The sequence below is a fragment of the Microcaecilia unicolor genome, chromosome 1 (genome assembly GCF_901765095.1).
Source record: "Microcaecilia unicolor chromosome 1, aMicUni1.1, whole genome shotgun sequence".
Lineage (NCBI taxonomy): Eukaryota > Metazoa > Chordata > Amphibia > Gymnophiona > Siphonopidae > Microcaecilia > Microcaecilia unicolor.
Window position 1 is genome coordinate 395,793,217 of NC_044031.1, and position 16,547 is coordinate 395,809,763.

A 16,547-nucleotide genomic window follows, 5' to 3' on the forward strand; every position below is an offset into this window, starting at 1 on the left:
CTCACCCGTCTGTCTCTCTCTTTCCTTCCAGCCCCCCGCCACAGCACTGGAGTCTTCCAGTTCTTTCTCTCCTTCCAGCCTCATGGTGTCTGTTATCGCACCCCCCCCCCCTCCCAGTCCTCCAATCCCTCAAGTCACCGTCAGCCTCAGCGAGAAAGCAGTATACACACTGCTTTAGACCTGCCCTGGAAGCTCTGCTCTCCTACAGCTTCCCGCCTATGTGAGAATAGGAAGTTCAAGGAGAAAGAAAGGCTTCTGGGGGCAGGTCTAAAGCAGTGTGTGTACTGCTTTCTTGCTGAGGCTGCCGGCGGCTCGGGGAATGGAGGACTCGGGGTGGGGGGGAGCTATACCGAGTGCTGCAATGCTGGAAGGAGAGAAACATAGATGCTGCTGCAGTTTGTTTGGGGAGGCATTCCCCCCCCCCCCCCCCCCAAAAAAAAAAAAACAAACCCTACGCACATGCATTCTGGAGAGCTGCTCTTTTTCCTGTTAGCTGCCTAAAAGCACATGGCTTAAGCTGCCATGGCAGAACTGAAAGGCTGTGAACTGATTGGAAGAGCAGGGAAAACTGGGTGGGCCTGGCCCACCGGTAGCTATGCCCCTGGCTGGGGACCCTGCGGCTCGGGATGAGGAGAGGCAAACAGGCTCACCCTGCCTCAACAACCGGCTTGCAAAATGTCAGAAAAATTAACAATTGGTTTGTGCGATCCGGCTCCAGCACACCACAGCTTTTACCTGTCTGACGTTTTAGAATACTGCTAAACGTGTTTCCACCTTTTTTTGTGCCCAGTGTTGATTTTGCACACACGTATGGTGTCTGACTTTTGTAGATAAGGGGGATAATGTGTTGCAGAGCATTTATAATGAAACATGTATGTTGGAAAAGATTTATGCTCTGATGAGCCCAAAGTGGAACTTTAGTCTCAATGGTAAGTAAAATATGTGGCTTAAAACAAATACAGCACATCATTATGATAACATTACCCCAACAATGAAACATGATGCTGACAGCATCATATTGTGGGGGTGCTTTACAACAGTAGAGCGAGAGAAGGTTTTGAAGATGAAGGAAAAGATGGATGGTGGAAAGATCCTGAAGGTAAACCTGTATCAGCCTGTCATAGACCTGGAGCTGAGGAGATTTGCCTTTCAGCATGATAGTGATCCCATGCGACAAGGAAAAATAGCAAGAGTGGCTCAGCAAGAAGAAAGTGAACATCCTCAAGTGGGCCAGTCAAAGTCCAACCTGAATGCAATAAAACATCCATGCCAAGACCTGAAGATTGCAGTCCACAAATGGTTCCTAGCCTACTTGAAAGCCCTTGAGCTACCTGGACCAAAAAAAAAAAGGCAAAAACTGAACCATACTGATGTGGAAAGCTAGTAGGCATTTATCCTAATCAACTCATAGCTCTTGTACTTTAGAGGGGCTTCCACCAAGTATTGAGTCATGGCATGTCAAGACCATTGGAATGAAGACTTTTTTGTTTCCTGTTATTTTCTTTGTAAATATTTCTGTAATTATTCTTTTATGTTTTTTATAGATTGTAATATTCATACTCTGAAATACTATTCTCATTTTTTTTAATCCATTTCTGGTTTGCTCTATACTTAACATTTGGCTTTTCCTTGACTTCTTTGGTTATATGGAAGTGAGAGGAAAGCGAGAGATCACCTGTGGTCTATGTCATTGCCAATATACTTCCTCGTGTAGACTAGCTTGAGCCTTACTCTCCTGATCCGTTTTCATATTGTTTTTATCTGTCTCTGGCTCGCTGGAAGCAGTTCTCACTTGAAGCATGCAATTAGCAATGGGAGATAAGTTTCCTACATTGATCTAAGATTATGAATGTAATGAAAAATAAGGTTTGTTTGGTTTCCTTTCAGGTTGAAAAGCATGGGCTCTCATATGGAGGAAACACTGAACACTTTTGAAGAAAGAGTGCAGCAAATTGCCAAGGTACCTACTACTAATGCATCTCCGTTTGAATGAGAGAAATAGATTGAAGATCTAAGTCCCATTGGGTTTTCAGGATATCCACCATGACCATGCATGAAAGAGATTGGCATGCACTTGCTCCTTGTACGCAAATGTATCTCATGCATGTTCATGGTGGATATCCAGAAAACCCAGTGTGACTTGGTGTGGGCTGGGTTAAGAAGGCTTACTCCAAGGGTTCTCAGCTCAGTTCTTGACCACACCAAACCTGGCAGGTTTTCAGGATACCTGCAGTGAATATACATTAAATATTTGCATACAAGGGAGGTAGTGCATGCAAACTTCACATAGTTTCAAAACTTGAATTTTCTGCCACAGCATTAATAGTCTCTAGACGGCACAGTAGGGCCTAGTTCAGTCTTAGAAAAAAAACATAAAAAAGAGAGAAGCAAGCATTATTAACTAGTTTCCATAGTGTACAACCCTTTCCCCCATAGTTTTAAACTGAAATTTTCTCTAGAAGTAGAAACAGCCAAGAGTATAAAAAGGATAGTAACAAGGCTTAAACTGCCCTACAAAAAATGTTATTTCCTGTTCTTGCCTGCTGGAGAGGTAGCACTGCCACTGACCTGGATTAGGTGTTAATGTGTGAAGAAGTAGAATATTTGCAAAGGTTACTAAGGGTAATCTGATTTCTGGGCTAGCTTCAAAGGGTTTGCTTGAAACAGTCTTCTTAGAATCCAAACTATATAGAGAGGAAAGGTCCCACTTTATTTCTGAGAAGTTCTGAAAGAAGGAGACATTTCTGTGGGTTAGTAACATTATTTTATTCTGAGTTTAGTAATTTAAATATTGGGTTTAAAAGAGGAATTGTAGGATATTGATCACAGAATTAAAAAAAAAAAAAAGAAAAGTAATCTTTATTAGCTAGTCTCCACATACCATTTTCCCCATAGTTTTAAAACTTGAATTTTCTGCCACAGCATTAATAGGTAATCTCTAGAAGGCACAGTAGGGCCTAGTTCAGTCCCCAATTCCACCCACCCGTAGCTCAACTCCTTCATTTATAGTCAATTATTCTAATTAGGAAAAGTTTTCATTAGAGTTTTAATTACATTTAATTTCAGAGAAGCAAACACTAAATAAATTACGCCAATCTTAAGTGTCTTTATATTAATCTTATAATCGAACAGAGGTCCTTAATAACCTGGTTAGTAATTCTTCTTTTCTGTTTCTGACGCTACCCCTTCTCGGGCCCACCATGCTATCCTCTAATGTGTTATCTTTTCCTTCAGATACCTTAGCCATCCCTATACACTGGGGATGGAGACCTAATCGAGAAACTTCCATCTATGATAGGATTAATTCTCTAATATGTATACCCACTTTTAGAGGTAAAGAGTCTAATGACATTCCAGTCTCTAATTTACTATCAGTAGCGTTAGTAAACTGTCCCTCACTTAAACGCAAATATGATTATATTCTAGACATTATCAATCTTTACCAACTTGATATATTCGCACTTACAGAGACTTGACTTCTTTCTGGAGAGGAATCCTATTTATTTCAAAGCCTTTCAACAGGCTATTCAGTGAGTTATATGTCTCGGGTAGGTAAGTGAGGAGGGGGTTTAGCAATTATCTACAAATCCAATCTTAAAATAACAGAGATTACAAAGCATGGTTTCCCTTACTCAGAACTTTCCCTTACTTCTATTATTAAACGTAAATACGGGAAATGTTAATTTTCATACGCTTCTTGTCTATTGTGCTCCTAATAATAGTACAGACTGGGACAATATTTATCAAACTATAGCAGATGCTAATGTGAAATTCCCCAACCTTTTGTTGTGGGGAGATTTTAATATACAAATAGCTAACACTGACTATCGTGCAAAAAAATGTATTACATTCTTAGAGGATATTGACATTATGTAACATGTCAAAACACCCACTAACACTGCTGGTCATATTCTTGACTTAGTTATGACTAACAGATCAGGAAAACTACAATGTTCAAATATTAATACTAAGCCAGTTTCATGGTCAGACCATTTTTTACTTTCTTTTAAATTAGTATTTCTTCGATCTGTAGATAGAAAAACTTCACCCTATTCTCGATCTAGGGGTTTAAGGAAAATAGATCCAATGACATTACCTTCTCTGGCTAATACATTCCCGAATAATTTTGATAATTTATCATTAGAAGAGCAAATGTCCACTTGGAATCAGGTACTTGCAATGGCCTTGGATATTATTGCTCCCAACAAAGTAATCAAACAGCCAAATAAATCCTCTCAGCCATGGTATCATGACGGTTTTAAATTATGTAGACAACAGGTACATAGAGCAGAGCGTTTGTGGAGAAAAAATAAATCAACTGAATTGAGAAATAATTGCAAACAATGTCAGCAATACTATGTATTGCAGTTAAAATTAGCTAAAATTTCCTATTTTTGAAACAAATACAAGCGGCGTCAAATCATCCAAACAATTATTCTTTATAATGAATCAGCTGACAAGCAAACCTAAACTGGCTACTGAAGAATGTTTCATAGAGTCCGAACTACTGGCCAAATTCTTTTTATCTAAAATAGATATATTAAGAACTAATTTGGTTAAGTCAGTAGTACCAGAGATGGCATGCACTGTATCATTGATAGAACAATGGACTACATTTGAGATTCCATCTTTAACCTCTTTTTTAACTACTATCTCGCAACTTTCACTAACTTACAATTCGTTAGACCCAATACCATCACTTTGGTTAAAAGCCTCACAGAGGGACTAGTCCTCCAAGTTCTTAAGTAGGCTTTGGTAAGGCTGATATTAAAGAAACCAACATTAGATCCCCAGTCGCCAGGAAGTTATAGTCCAGTTTCCAATTTACCATGTATATCTAAAATATTGGAAACAATTGTGTTTAAACAACTGCAATCCTACGTTGAGACGAAGAATCTATTACATCCCAGACAATCAGGCTTTAGAAAAGGTTACAGCACAGAAAAGGTTCTAACATCGTTTTTAAGTGAAATTTATTCCAGATTAGAGCAAGGATATATTGCGTTAGTTGTTTCAGTAGATCTTTCCGCAGCTTTTGATCTGATTGATCACACTTTATTACTACAATGGTGTACAATTTATAACTGGTTTGCTTCTTACCTTACAAAATCAATCTACTTCAAACTCATACTTCAGCTTGTGTGGGGTACCACAAGGATCAGTTTTGTCTCCTATGTTGTTTAATTTATATGTCAGTCCACTTTCATTGCTCATCCAATCCTCAGGTATTAGTTTTTATTCATATGCGGATGACTTCCTTCTAATTCATTATGTGAAGGCAATAAATATAGATCTAACGCCAATCCAAAACTGCCTTGAGAAGGTGGCTGACTGGTTAGCAAAGCATAAATTATTAAATCCAGAAAAAATAACATCATGGATAACGGGCTCTGGACCTGCTCCAACTTGAATACCTATTTTGTTTGGTAAACAAATACCTACGGTACAATCATTCAGATACCTAGGTATTATTATTATTGATTCCTCCTTATCCTTTATGTTTAATCTTTTTATTAAATAAAGAAACATTGTAATACAAAACATAGTGTGCAGATTCTTATTTCTTTAAACCTTCTTTCCCTCCTCCCCCCCCCCCCCCAAAAGAAAACTTTCTGAGTCCAGCCATGTGTCTCGTTAAAAGTTCAACAGTCTACTTCTAGCTTGTGAGGACAATGTGTCAAGAAACGGGCTCCAAATATTCTGAAATTGCACTCCTGCCTGAGCTTTAAAGTCTGTCACTGCCATCCTTTCAACTCGCATTAATGCGATCATGCGGGCTCTCCACTGAGAACAGGCAGGGTAGTGTTGGGTAATCCATTCCGATAGGATCACCTGTTTAGCCACTATGATAGATTTGGTCACAAAAGCTGTGAATCCGGCCGGGATGGGGTGGACTAGTATCGGATGTCCCAATAATAGGCCTGGATCACACTTCCACTCTGCCAACCACATTCTTGAAACACATTGTATTATATCCTTCCAGTATTGACTTATACCTCTGCAGGACCACAACATATGTCCTAAGGTAGCCCCCGGCTCCTGACATTTAGGGCACTCTCCCCAAGGGGAGAGTCCCATATGAAAGGCCCTTCGGGGAGATATATACAGCCATAGCGCCACCTTATACTGAGTTTCCCAGTGCGATATCATCCTTGTCTGCTTTCTCATTGTAGTTATATGTGACTTAAACTGGGATAAGGTAAGGTTCATTGGTATATCTTGTTGCCACATGAGTAACAATTTCTTGTAGTCCAGCTCCTCTGCCGTATCACGAATGTGCCTGTGATGAAACCTGAGAGGCACCCCCTGCTGTGCTGTCAGTGATAAAGCCGAGGCCAATTCCTCCTGGACATCTTCAGCCAGGTCCTCCCATGATAAAGATTGTATATAATGTCTTAACTGAAAGTAGTGAAACTTGTCCGAGGGAAGCAATGCAAACTCAGTTTTTAATTCTTGGAAGGGTTTTATCTTACCCTCTGGGGTGATTACCTGCTTCAGGTATACCAGCCCATTCCGTTTCCAGCGGGCAAAGACTGGATATAGGAGCCCTGGTTCAAAGGCAGGGTTTCCACAGATCGACAGATATGGAGTAACTTTAGTTGAGAACCTATGTAGTTTGCAGATCCATTTCCACACCGCTTTCGCGGATCCCATTATTCCAGATTTCTGCAGTATATATGGAGGTGGAGGTCCTCCAGTATGTAGATAATTGCTGAAATGTAGGCCAGGAAGCAATTGTAATTCCATTGATGTGTTGGTATAGTCTTGTGTGTCTCTAAACCAATCATTCAGATGACGCATTCCACTGGCAATGGTCAAGTATTTTACATTTAGCAGACCCAGTCCACCATACTCCGTCGGAACACATATTGTGGAGAAAGGGAGGCGTGGTTTCTTTCCCTTCCATAAGAAGGATTGCACCGTTTTTATCAGTTTGTGTTCATCACTCTTTGTTAGGTATAGCGGTAATGTTTGAAATGTGTATAACCATTTAGGAGCGATAACCATGTTAAACAAAGCAATTCTCCCCATCAGGGAGAGTGGCAATGAAGTCCAAGCAAGCAGTTGTTTATTTGTATCCTGCATCAATCGTTGCACATTTTGCTCATAAAGTGTAGCCAAGTTCATAGGGATATTCACCCCCAGATATTTTATGGAGGTTTGTGCCCATTGCAAGGGAAATGTCCCAGTCCACTCTGCTCGCATCTCTGGGAATGCCGGGAGTGCCACTGATTTGTGTAAATTTAAACAGAAACCTGAATAGCCCCCATATTCTTCTATTGTCTGGATTAGCGTTCCCAGTGTTTCAGTGGGTTCTCTCAAAACCACCAGCAGGTCATCCGCATATGCTAATATTTTTATGTCCTGGTCTGCCAATGTGACCCCCCGGATATCTGGGGCTGAGGAGACTTTCCTTATCAATGGTTCCAGGGATATCAAGAACAGCAAAGGCGACAGGGGGCAACCCTGTCTTGTACCCCGGGAGATCTGGAATTCAGGTTCTTTAACACCATTTACCACCACCCCTGCTCTAGGTCCTCTATAAAGTGCCTGTATTGCTTGCATAAACCAGCCCTCTATACCCATCTCTGATAGTGTTGTAAACATAAAGTCCCATCCTACTTTATCAAAGGCCTTCTCTGCGTCTAAACTCAAAATCAGGGTGGGGCTTCGAATCTGTTGGCTTGCTGCTAGGGCCATCAAGGTTTTTCGAACATTGTGTACCGATTGGCGACCTCGTATAAATCCCACCTGCTCTTCCCCAATCAGTGACGGCAAGCATTGTGCCAGTCGTTCTGCCATCATCTTTGCCAGTATTTTGGTATCAACATTGAGCAGCGATATCGGCCTGTAGGATTCCACCTTATCAAGAGGTTTCCCTGGTTTCGGTATCAGTGTGATCAATGCCGAGTTAGCGTATCTTGGAAAACTTTTTTTTTCCACTACTTCCCGATAATAGTCTAACAACGCTGCTACAGCTTCTCCCGGTAACAATTTAAAATATTCCCCGGACAGCCCATCTGGTCCAGGTGCTGACCATAATTTTAATGTTTTAATCACCCCTTGTAATTCTTGCATTGTTAATGGTTTATTTAGACATTCCACTTGTTCTACTGTTAATCTTGGAAGCCCCACCTTCTGCAAGTAATTCCGTGTCGCCTGCTCTGTTGAAGGTGGACTCGCCTGATACAAGGCAGAGAAGTACTTTGTAAACGCCTGTCCTATATCTCTGTTATCAGTGAGAATGTTCCCCTTGAGATCTTTAATTACTGTTATCGTCCTTGGGATTCCTGCATTTTTAATTAAACGTCCTAGCATTTTGCCTGTTCTATTGCCAAACCTCTGCAATTTAAATTTATAGAACAGTGCTGATTTGAGTTCTTTTTCATGCAATAAGCTATTTAATGCTACCTGGGTGGCCTTTAAGATTTCTAGGTTACCTACTGTGGGGTGATGTAGGTGGACTCTCTTAGCTTTTTGCAATTGTCGTTCTAACCTTAAAATACCTATTGCCCTTTTCTTATTTTTAACATGACAATATGCTATGATGGCACCTCGCAGTACCGCTTTAGAGGCGGACCAAAATAGCTCTGGTTGGGAATCAAGATGTACTTGGTTATGTTCTATATATTGGGCCCAGGTCTTTTGTATATGGGTTCGTAAGTGTAGATCTTGATATAATTGTGCTGGAAATCTCCACCCCCTTCCCCCCCTATCGTCATGTGTAAATGTAAAATCCACCCATACTAATGAGTGGTCAGTTATCTCCTCAGGCCCAATAGTTGCTGATTTTACTGCATAAAATAGCGAGCGAGCCACCATTATATCCTCCTTATCCTTTAATGAGCAAATATCTGATGTAATAAAAAAATCTTTCTATCAGCTTCGTAAATTACGCTCAATCAGAAATTCATTAGATAAATCATCCCTGCGTAATCTAACTTATGCCTATATTTTATCACGTTTAGATTATTGTAACATAATGTATGCAGGTCTCTCAAAACTCAATCTAAAACGTCTACAGGTGATAAAAAATACAGCAGCTCTTATCATCTGTAGAGCGTCAAAATATTACAGGATTACTTCACTATTATATCAATTACACTGGCTTCCAGTGGAAGCAAGGTTAAAATTTAAAGTTTCGACATTAACACACAAAGCTTTTTATTCACTTAGTCCATCATATTTATCTAACCTCATTATCCCTTATACACCAACTCGGACACTTCGGTCGTTGATAGATAATAGACTTGTAATTCCTTCTTCAACCAAAGCTAGATGGGAATCAACACGAACATCGGCATTTTTCTTCCTAGCTCCGTCTCTTTGGAATTGTCTTCCTAAAGAACTTAGGCTTTTGAGGATTCTTACACTCATTTTCGCAAAGCTTTAAAAACATATCTTTTTCGAGAGTCAGTTGAAACAAACATTTAAAACGGAAATAATGGAAAACCTAAATAAACAAAACTATTTTAGCTTGGTGTTTTTACTAATGTTTTTATAGTTATAGTTTTATGAAATCTGCATATATGTTGTCTTTTTGTAGTGCTTTCCTATCACTAATAGATTTCAGAGTGTGTTTATCTACTGTTTTATTATTATTTTAATGTTATTTTATATTGTAAACCATTCTGATTTACCTTGTAATAAGTGACAGTCTAGTAAATGAATAAATGATATCCCTAGTACCTTAAGAAGTTTTAATTAAACAACTCTATAATACTAAGATGCAGACAGTAGTACAGCAGCGAGAGGGGTACTATCCAGTCTTTTGCATTAAATGTCACATGTATGATTATCTCCTAGTTGGTGAGAGGTCATATGTGTGTGCTCGATGCAAAGAGCTCCTAGTTCTCGGAGAACGAGTCTGTTCTCTTGAGGCTAGAGGAGCTGAGGGAGACAGAGAGGTACATCAAGGAGGCCTACAGGGATGTTGTAGAGAAGTACCACCACCAATCTGGCAGCCCCCTGTCCTGCCTTGGAGGAGAAGGTCTTCTAAAAGGAGAGCATCACCCTGGTGCAGCTGGAAGTAATTCTATAGCCAGGACCTACATACCAGGGGATGCAATATCCTCTCACACCGAGGATGTGTCTCCAGGAGCTACTGCTCAGGAGGGAAAGGTTAGGACAGCTGTTGTAGTTGGTGACTTGATTATTAGGCATGTAGATAGCTGGGTGGCTGATGGATGTGAAGATCGCCTGGTCACTTGCCTGCCTGGTGTGAAGATGGTGGACCACAAGCGTCACCTAGAAAGGATTTTAGATAGTGCTGGGGAGGAGCCAGCTGTCTTGTTACATGTGGGTACCAGGGAGAGAGGATCTGGAAGCCAAATTCATGCTCTTATTTATTTATTTGTGACATTTATATCCCACATTATCCCAAATAAGTTTGAGTTCAGTGTGGCTTACAATCAACAGTATAGGATACATAACAAAGAATAATGCATAACAAAAGTATTGTGTTGTAAGAATCCAATTTTACAATACAATATCATAAATATATTGAGATAGCTGTGGATGTTTAACATTTAGAAAATCTATTATGAATAAGAAATTGTAGCAAAGAGTTAATGGTAAATAGAGTAATAACCAATTCAGGTAATAATTGTTTGAGATATAGTTATTCTTTATGAGGGTTTGTTTGAATAGGAACAATTTGAGGATTTTTCAGAATCTAGTATATTCCTGTATGTTTCTTATTTTGGGTGGTAAGGAGTTCCACCATTTGGTTCCTAGATAAGTGAAGTTTGCAGAGTGGACAGTTTTGTAGTTCACTTTTTTGCAATTTGGGAGGTGTAGTCTGAGAGAATTTCTTGCCTCATATTTAGTGTTTCTTTGAGGTAAGTTTATTACCATATAGCCTGGAGCGGTGCCATTTAGTATTTGAAAGATAAAGATACATAATTTGAAGGTAATTTTCACTTTGATTGGAAGCCAGTGTAATTTGATAAAGGGGAGGCACTTTCAAAATGAGAGATTTTATATATAAACCTGGCTGCAGTGTTTTGAGCTGTTTGGTAGAAACAGGTAGAAAACTCATTCCAGAACTTCTAGGGTAACATTTTCTGAAGTGCTGCTACCCGTTACACGCGCAGGGCCCAAGAAACAGGCAGAGCTCCGGAGTCTCAATGCGTAGATGAGGTGATGATGCAGGGAGGAGGGTTTTAGATTTGTAAGGAACTGGGCAATATTCTAGGGAGCAGGGAGACTATTCTGAAATGATGGGCTCCACCTTAACCAGGGTGGGACCAGGCTGCTGGCATCGGCATTTAGAAAGGATATAGAGCAGCTTTTAAACTAGAACCTGGGGGAAGGCCAGCAGTCGTTCAAAAATACATGGTTCAAAACAAGGTTTCTTTAAAAAAAAAATCAGACAAAAGATTGCAAATTAACACTGTCACCTACTGAGCCAGATGTAAATAGGAACAAACATAGTTTGAAATGTCTACATGCGCATTCCAGAAGCCTAAGAAATAAGATGGGACAGTTAGAATATATTGCACTAAATGAAAAATTAGATATATTAGGCATCTCTGAGACCTGGTGGAAGGAAGATAACCAGTGGGACACTGTCATAACAGGGTACAAATTATATTGTAGTGATAGGGTGGATCGAATTGGTGGAGGGGGTAGCATTGTATGTTAAGGAGAGCCTTGAATCAAATAGATTGAAAATTCTGCAGAAACAAAACACATCTTGAAATCCCTATGGATTGAAATTCCATGTGTAAAGGGGAAAAGGATAGTGATAGGAGTGTACTACCGTCCACTTGGCTAGGATGAACAGACGGATGTAGAATCTCAACTTTGTGGCTATAGGTGAGATACCTGATATTCTCTTTAATTTAATGCTTATTGCTTAATTAATTTGCCCTGTGAACCCTCTTTCTTTCTTTTTCCTGCCAAGCTCTGATAGAGAGGATAGGCTGTTCAAACTGCATTGCACTGTGGCTCTAAAGTTGCATTTTACATTGCTGAAACTGCTATAATTATTGGGATAACTAGATTTATTTACCAAAGGAAAGTTATATTCTAGGGCAATTTGAAATCAATTGCAAATTCTTTGATCAGACTGTACAATTTCTGGTCCCGCCCTTCTAGAGAATTTCCTTGATACAGCAGTTAGCTGACACATTGGGACTTACAGTGGTGGAAATAAGTATTTGATCCCTTGCTGATTTTGTAAGTTTGCCCACTGACAAAGACATGAGCAGCCCATAATTGAAGGGTAGGTTATTAGTAACAGTGAGAGATAGCACATCACAAATTAAATCCGGAAAATCACATTGTGGAAAGTATATGAATTTATTTGCATTCTGCAGAGGGAAATAAGTATTTAATCCCTCTGGCAAACAAGACCTAATACTTGGTGGCAAAACCCTTGTTGGCAAGCACAGCGGTCAGACGTCTTCTGTAGTTGATGATGAGGTTTGCACACATGTCAGGAGGAATTTTGGTCCACTCCTCTTTGCAGATCATCTCTAAATCATTAAGAGTTCTGGGCTGTCGCTTGGCAACTCGCAGCTTCAGCTCCCTCCATAAGTTTTCAATGGGATTAAGGTCTGGTGACTGGCTAGGCCACTCCATGACCCTAATGTGCTTCTTCCTGAGCCACTCCTTTGTTGCCTTGGCTGTATGTTTTGGGTCATTGTCGTGCTGGAAGACCCAGCCACGACCCATTTTTAAGGCCCTGGCGGAGGGAAGGAGGTTGTCACTCAGAATTGTACGGTACATGGCCCCATCCATTCTCCCATTGATGCGGTGAAGTAGTCCTGTGCCCTTAGCAGAGAAACACCCCCAAAACATAACATTTCCACCTCCATGCTTGACAGTGGGGACGGTGTTCTTTGGGTCATAGGCAGCATTTCTCTTCCTCCAAACACGGCGAGTTGAGTTCATGCCAAAGAGCTCAATTTTTGTCTCATCTGACCACAGCACCTTCTCCCAATCACTCTCGGCATCATCCAGGTGTTCACTGGCAAACTTCAGACGGGCCGTCACATGTGCCTTCCGGAGCAGGGGGACCTTGCGGGCACTGCAGGATTGCAATCCGTTATGTCGTAATGTGTTACCAATGGTTTTCGTGGTGACAGTGGTCCCAGCTGCCTTGAGATCATTGACAAGTTCCCCCCTTGTAGTTGTAGGCTGATTTCTAACCTTCCTCATGATCAAGGATACCCCACGAGGTGAGATTTTGCGTGGAGCCCCAGATCTTTGTCGATTGACAGTCATTTTGTACTTCTTCCATTTTCTTACTATGGCACCAACAGTTGTCTCCTTCTCGCCCAGCGTCTTACTGATGGTTTTGTAGCCCATTCCAGCCTTGTGCAGGTGTATGATCTTGTCCCTGACATCCTTAGACAGCTCCTTGCTCTTGGCCATTTTGTAGAGGTTAGAGTCTGACTGATTCACTGAGTCTGTGGACAGGTGTCTTTCATACAGGTGACCATTGCCGACAGCTGTCTGTCATGCAGGTAACGAGTTGATTTGGAGCATCTACCTGGTCTGTAGGGGCCAGATCTCTTACTGGTTGGTGGGGGATCAAATACTTATTTCCCTCTGCAGAATGCAAATAAATTCATATACTTTCCACAATGTGATTTTCCGGATTTAATTTGTGATGTGCTATCTCTCACTGTTACCAATAACCTACCCTTCAATTATGGGCTGCTCATGTCTTTGTCAGTGGGCAAACTTACAAAATCAGCAAGGGATCAAATACTTATTTCCACCACTGTATATAATGCCACCCACCTCAGGGTTTTCCACTCATTTATAGACAAACCAAACCTCATTAACTTTACTCCTCAGTCATACACAGGCAGTCTTGCAGACTGTTAACCCCAACATAGTACACCTGTTCATACCCATTTCAACCAATCAGCGTGACTTTTATTCTCTGCAATAATTGTGGTGCTTTAGTTTCAAGGCCAATCATCTGGAGACTTAAGGCTTGTCCTATCTGTCTTCAGCTATCCAGTTTAAAACAGGAACTCAGTAAAGTAATGCAAGAATTGGATGCACTTAAAGCAGCTTCTAGGACTGCACAGAATCATAACTTCTCACCACTGCCTCAAAGAATAAAACTAACTAAGAATAGATGGTTCACAGTAGGCTCAGGTAGACTTCGTCATGTGACACAGAAGCATCCACCCGCACAAGTGTTGCCCCCTAAAGAATTCTTTCGCTCCATTACAGCACTATGATGTTTCTGAAAATAGAACTGAGGCAGAGGAAAAAGCAATGAAGTTGGAACAAAAAGATATGAAGGTAGCCGAAGTGAAAAGACACCCCCAAATCACTAATGTTGAAACACAGACCAGGAAATATAGATGAAAAGTGATGGCCACAAATGCTCTTAGTCTAAACAATAAAGTTCATGACCTTCAAGCCCTGATGTTGGACGCAGACTTAGATGTTGTTGCAATCACAGAGATGTGGCTCAATGGTTCCCATGAATGGGATGAAAACATACCAGGCTATAATCTATTTAGGAAGGATAGAGAGGGCTGTAAAGGTGGAGGAGTAGCTCTATATGTGAGAAATGAAATCACAGCGACTGAAATGACAGGGACCTGGGGAAAGGAAGAAGCGATATGGATCACCTTAAAGAGAGATGATAGAACCTCTGTCCATATGGGTGTTGTTTACAGACCTCCGACACAATTAGAGAAATTAGATAAAGACCTGATCGCGGATATTCAAAAGTTGGGAAAGAAGAGAGAGGTGCTGTTGCTGGGAGATTTCAATCTGCCGGATGTAGATTGGAAGGTTCCGTCTGCGAAATCAGAAAGAAGTAGAGAGATCGTGGATGCTTTCCAAAGTGCTCTGCTCAGACAAATGGTGACGGAACCCACGAGGGAGGGAGCGACGCTGGATCTGGTGCTCACAAATGGGGATAGTGTGTCAAATGTCCGAGTGGGTGCACACCTGGGAAGCAGTGACCATCAAACGGTTTGGTTTGATGTGACGGCTGAAGTGGAGGGCGTCCACTCTAAACTCAGTCCTGGATTTCAAGCGTGCTGACTTTAGTAAAATGGGGAAATACCTGAGGAAGGAGCTGATGGGCTGGGAGGACGTACGCGAAGTGGAAGGACAGTGGTCCAGGCTGAAAGGAGTAATAAATAGGGCCAGAGACCTTTATGTAAGGAGAGTAAATAAAAGCAAGAGAAAAAGGAAACCGATATGGTTCTCCAAGCAAGTGGCTGAGAAAATAAAGGCTAAAGAGTTGGTGTTCCTGAAATATAGAAAAACTCAAGAAGAGGAACACGGGGAGAAATACCGGATGAAACTGAAAGAAGCCAAGAGAGAGGTATGTCTGGCGAAGGCGCAAGCGGAAGAACAAATGGCTAGAAATGTAAGGAGGGGCGACAAAAATTTCTTCAGGTATATTAGTGAAAGGAGAATGACTAAAAAGGGAACTGTGAGACTAAAAGATACAGCGAACCACTATGTATTTATTTATTTTATTTATTTATTGCATTTGTATCCCACATTTTCCCACCTATTTGCGGGCTCAGTGTGGCTTACAATACATTGTGAATGATGGAAATACAATTTGTTACAGTACGGTTATGGGTTACACTGTGAAGAGTTATGGGAAGACAAAATCAAAATATCATTAGGGGAATAGAACAATAGCATATAGCAATGGGAGAATGATAGGGCGATAGAACAATAGCAAGAGAATATTCGGGTATAACAATTTTGTCTGTGGGTAGAGTTTTAAGTGTGGTGAATATACGGGGGAAGAGAATTCAGAAGAGAATGTATTGATGGATTTCTGTTAGTGTGTATGGACTTCATGTGTTTTGATCCTTGCGATAAATTTTCTCAAAGAGATAGTCTTCAATAGTTTGCGGAAGTCGGTTAATTCGTAGATCGTTTTCAGGTTGCGTGGTAGTGTATTCCAGAATTGCGTGCTCATATAAGAGAAGGTTGATGCATGCAGTACTTTGTATTTTATGCCTTTGCACTTAGGGAAGTGGAGATTGAGGAAAGTTCGGGATGATCTTTTAGCATTTCTGGGTGGCAGGTCTATTAAATCAGACATGTATGCAGGGGCTTCACCGTGAATGATTTTGTTAACTAAGGTGCATACTTTAAAAGTGATACATGCCTTGAGTGGGAGCCAGTGTAGTTGTTCACGTAAGGGTTTTGCACTTTCATATTTTAGTTTTTCGAAGATGAGTCTGGCTGCTGTATTCTGGGCTGTTTGAAGTTTCCTCAGTATTTGCTCCTTGCAGCTTGCGTATAGTGAGTTGCAGTAGTCCAGATGACTGAGTACGAGTGATTGCACTAGGCTGCGGAAGACAGATCTTGGAAAGAATGGTCTTATTCTTTTCAGTTTCCACATGGCGAAGAACATCTTTTTGGTTGTGTTGTTCGCGTGAGTCTCAAGTGTTAGGTGGCGGTCAATAGTGACTTCAAGGATTTTTAAAGTTTCTGAGATTGGCAGGTTTAGTTAAGTGTGTTAATAGCAGTAAATTTATTCGTGTTGTATTGGGAGGTAAGTATGAGGCATTGAGTTTTTTCTGCGTTCAGTT

General features: G+C 40.8%; 1 protein-coding gene across 1 annotated transcript in view; it reads left to right on the plus strand.

Moving 5' to 3' along the window:
- SYCP2L (synaptonemal complex protein 2 like) overlaps positions 1-16,547 on the plus strand; it is a 331,807-nt gene that overhangs the window by 303,648 nt on the left and 11,612 nt on the right. Inside the window, 1 exon segment of the mRNA XM_030210982.1 lies at positions 1,888-1,960. Coding sequence (XP_030066842.1) covers positions 1,888-1,960 — 73 coding nt within the window.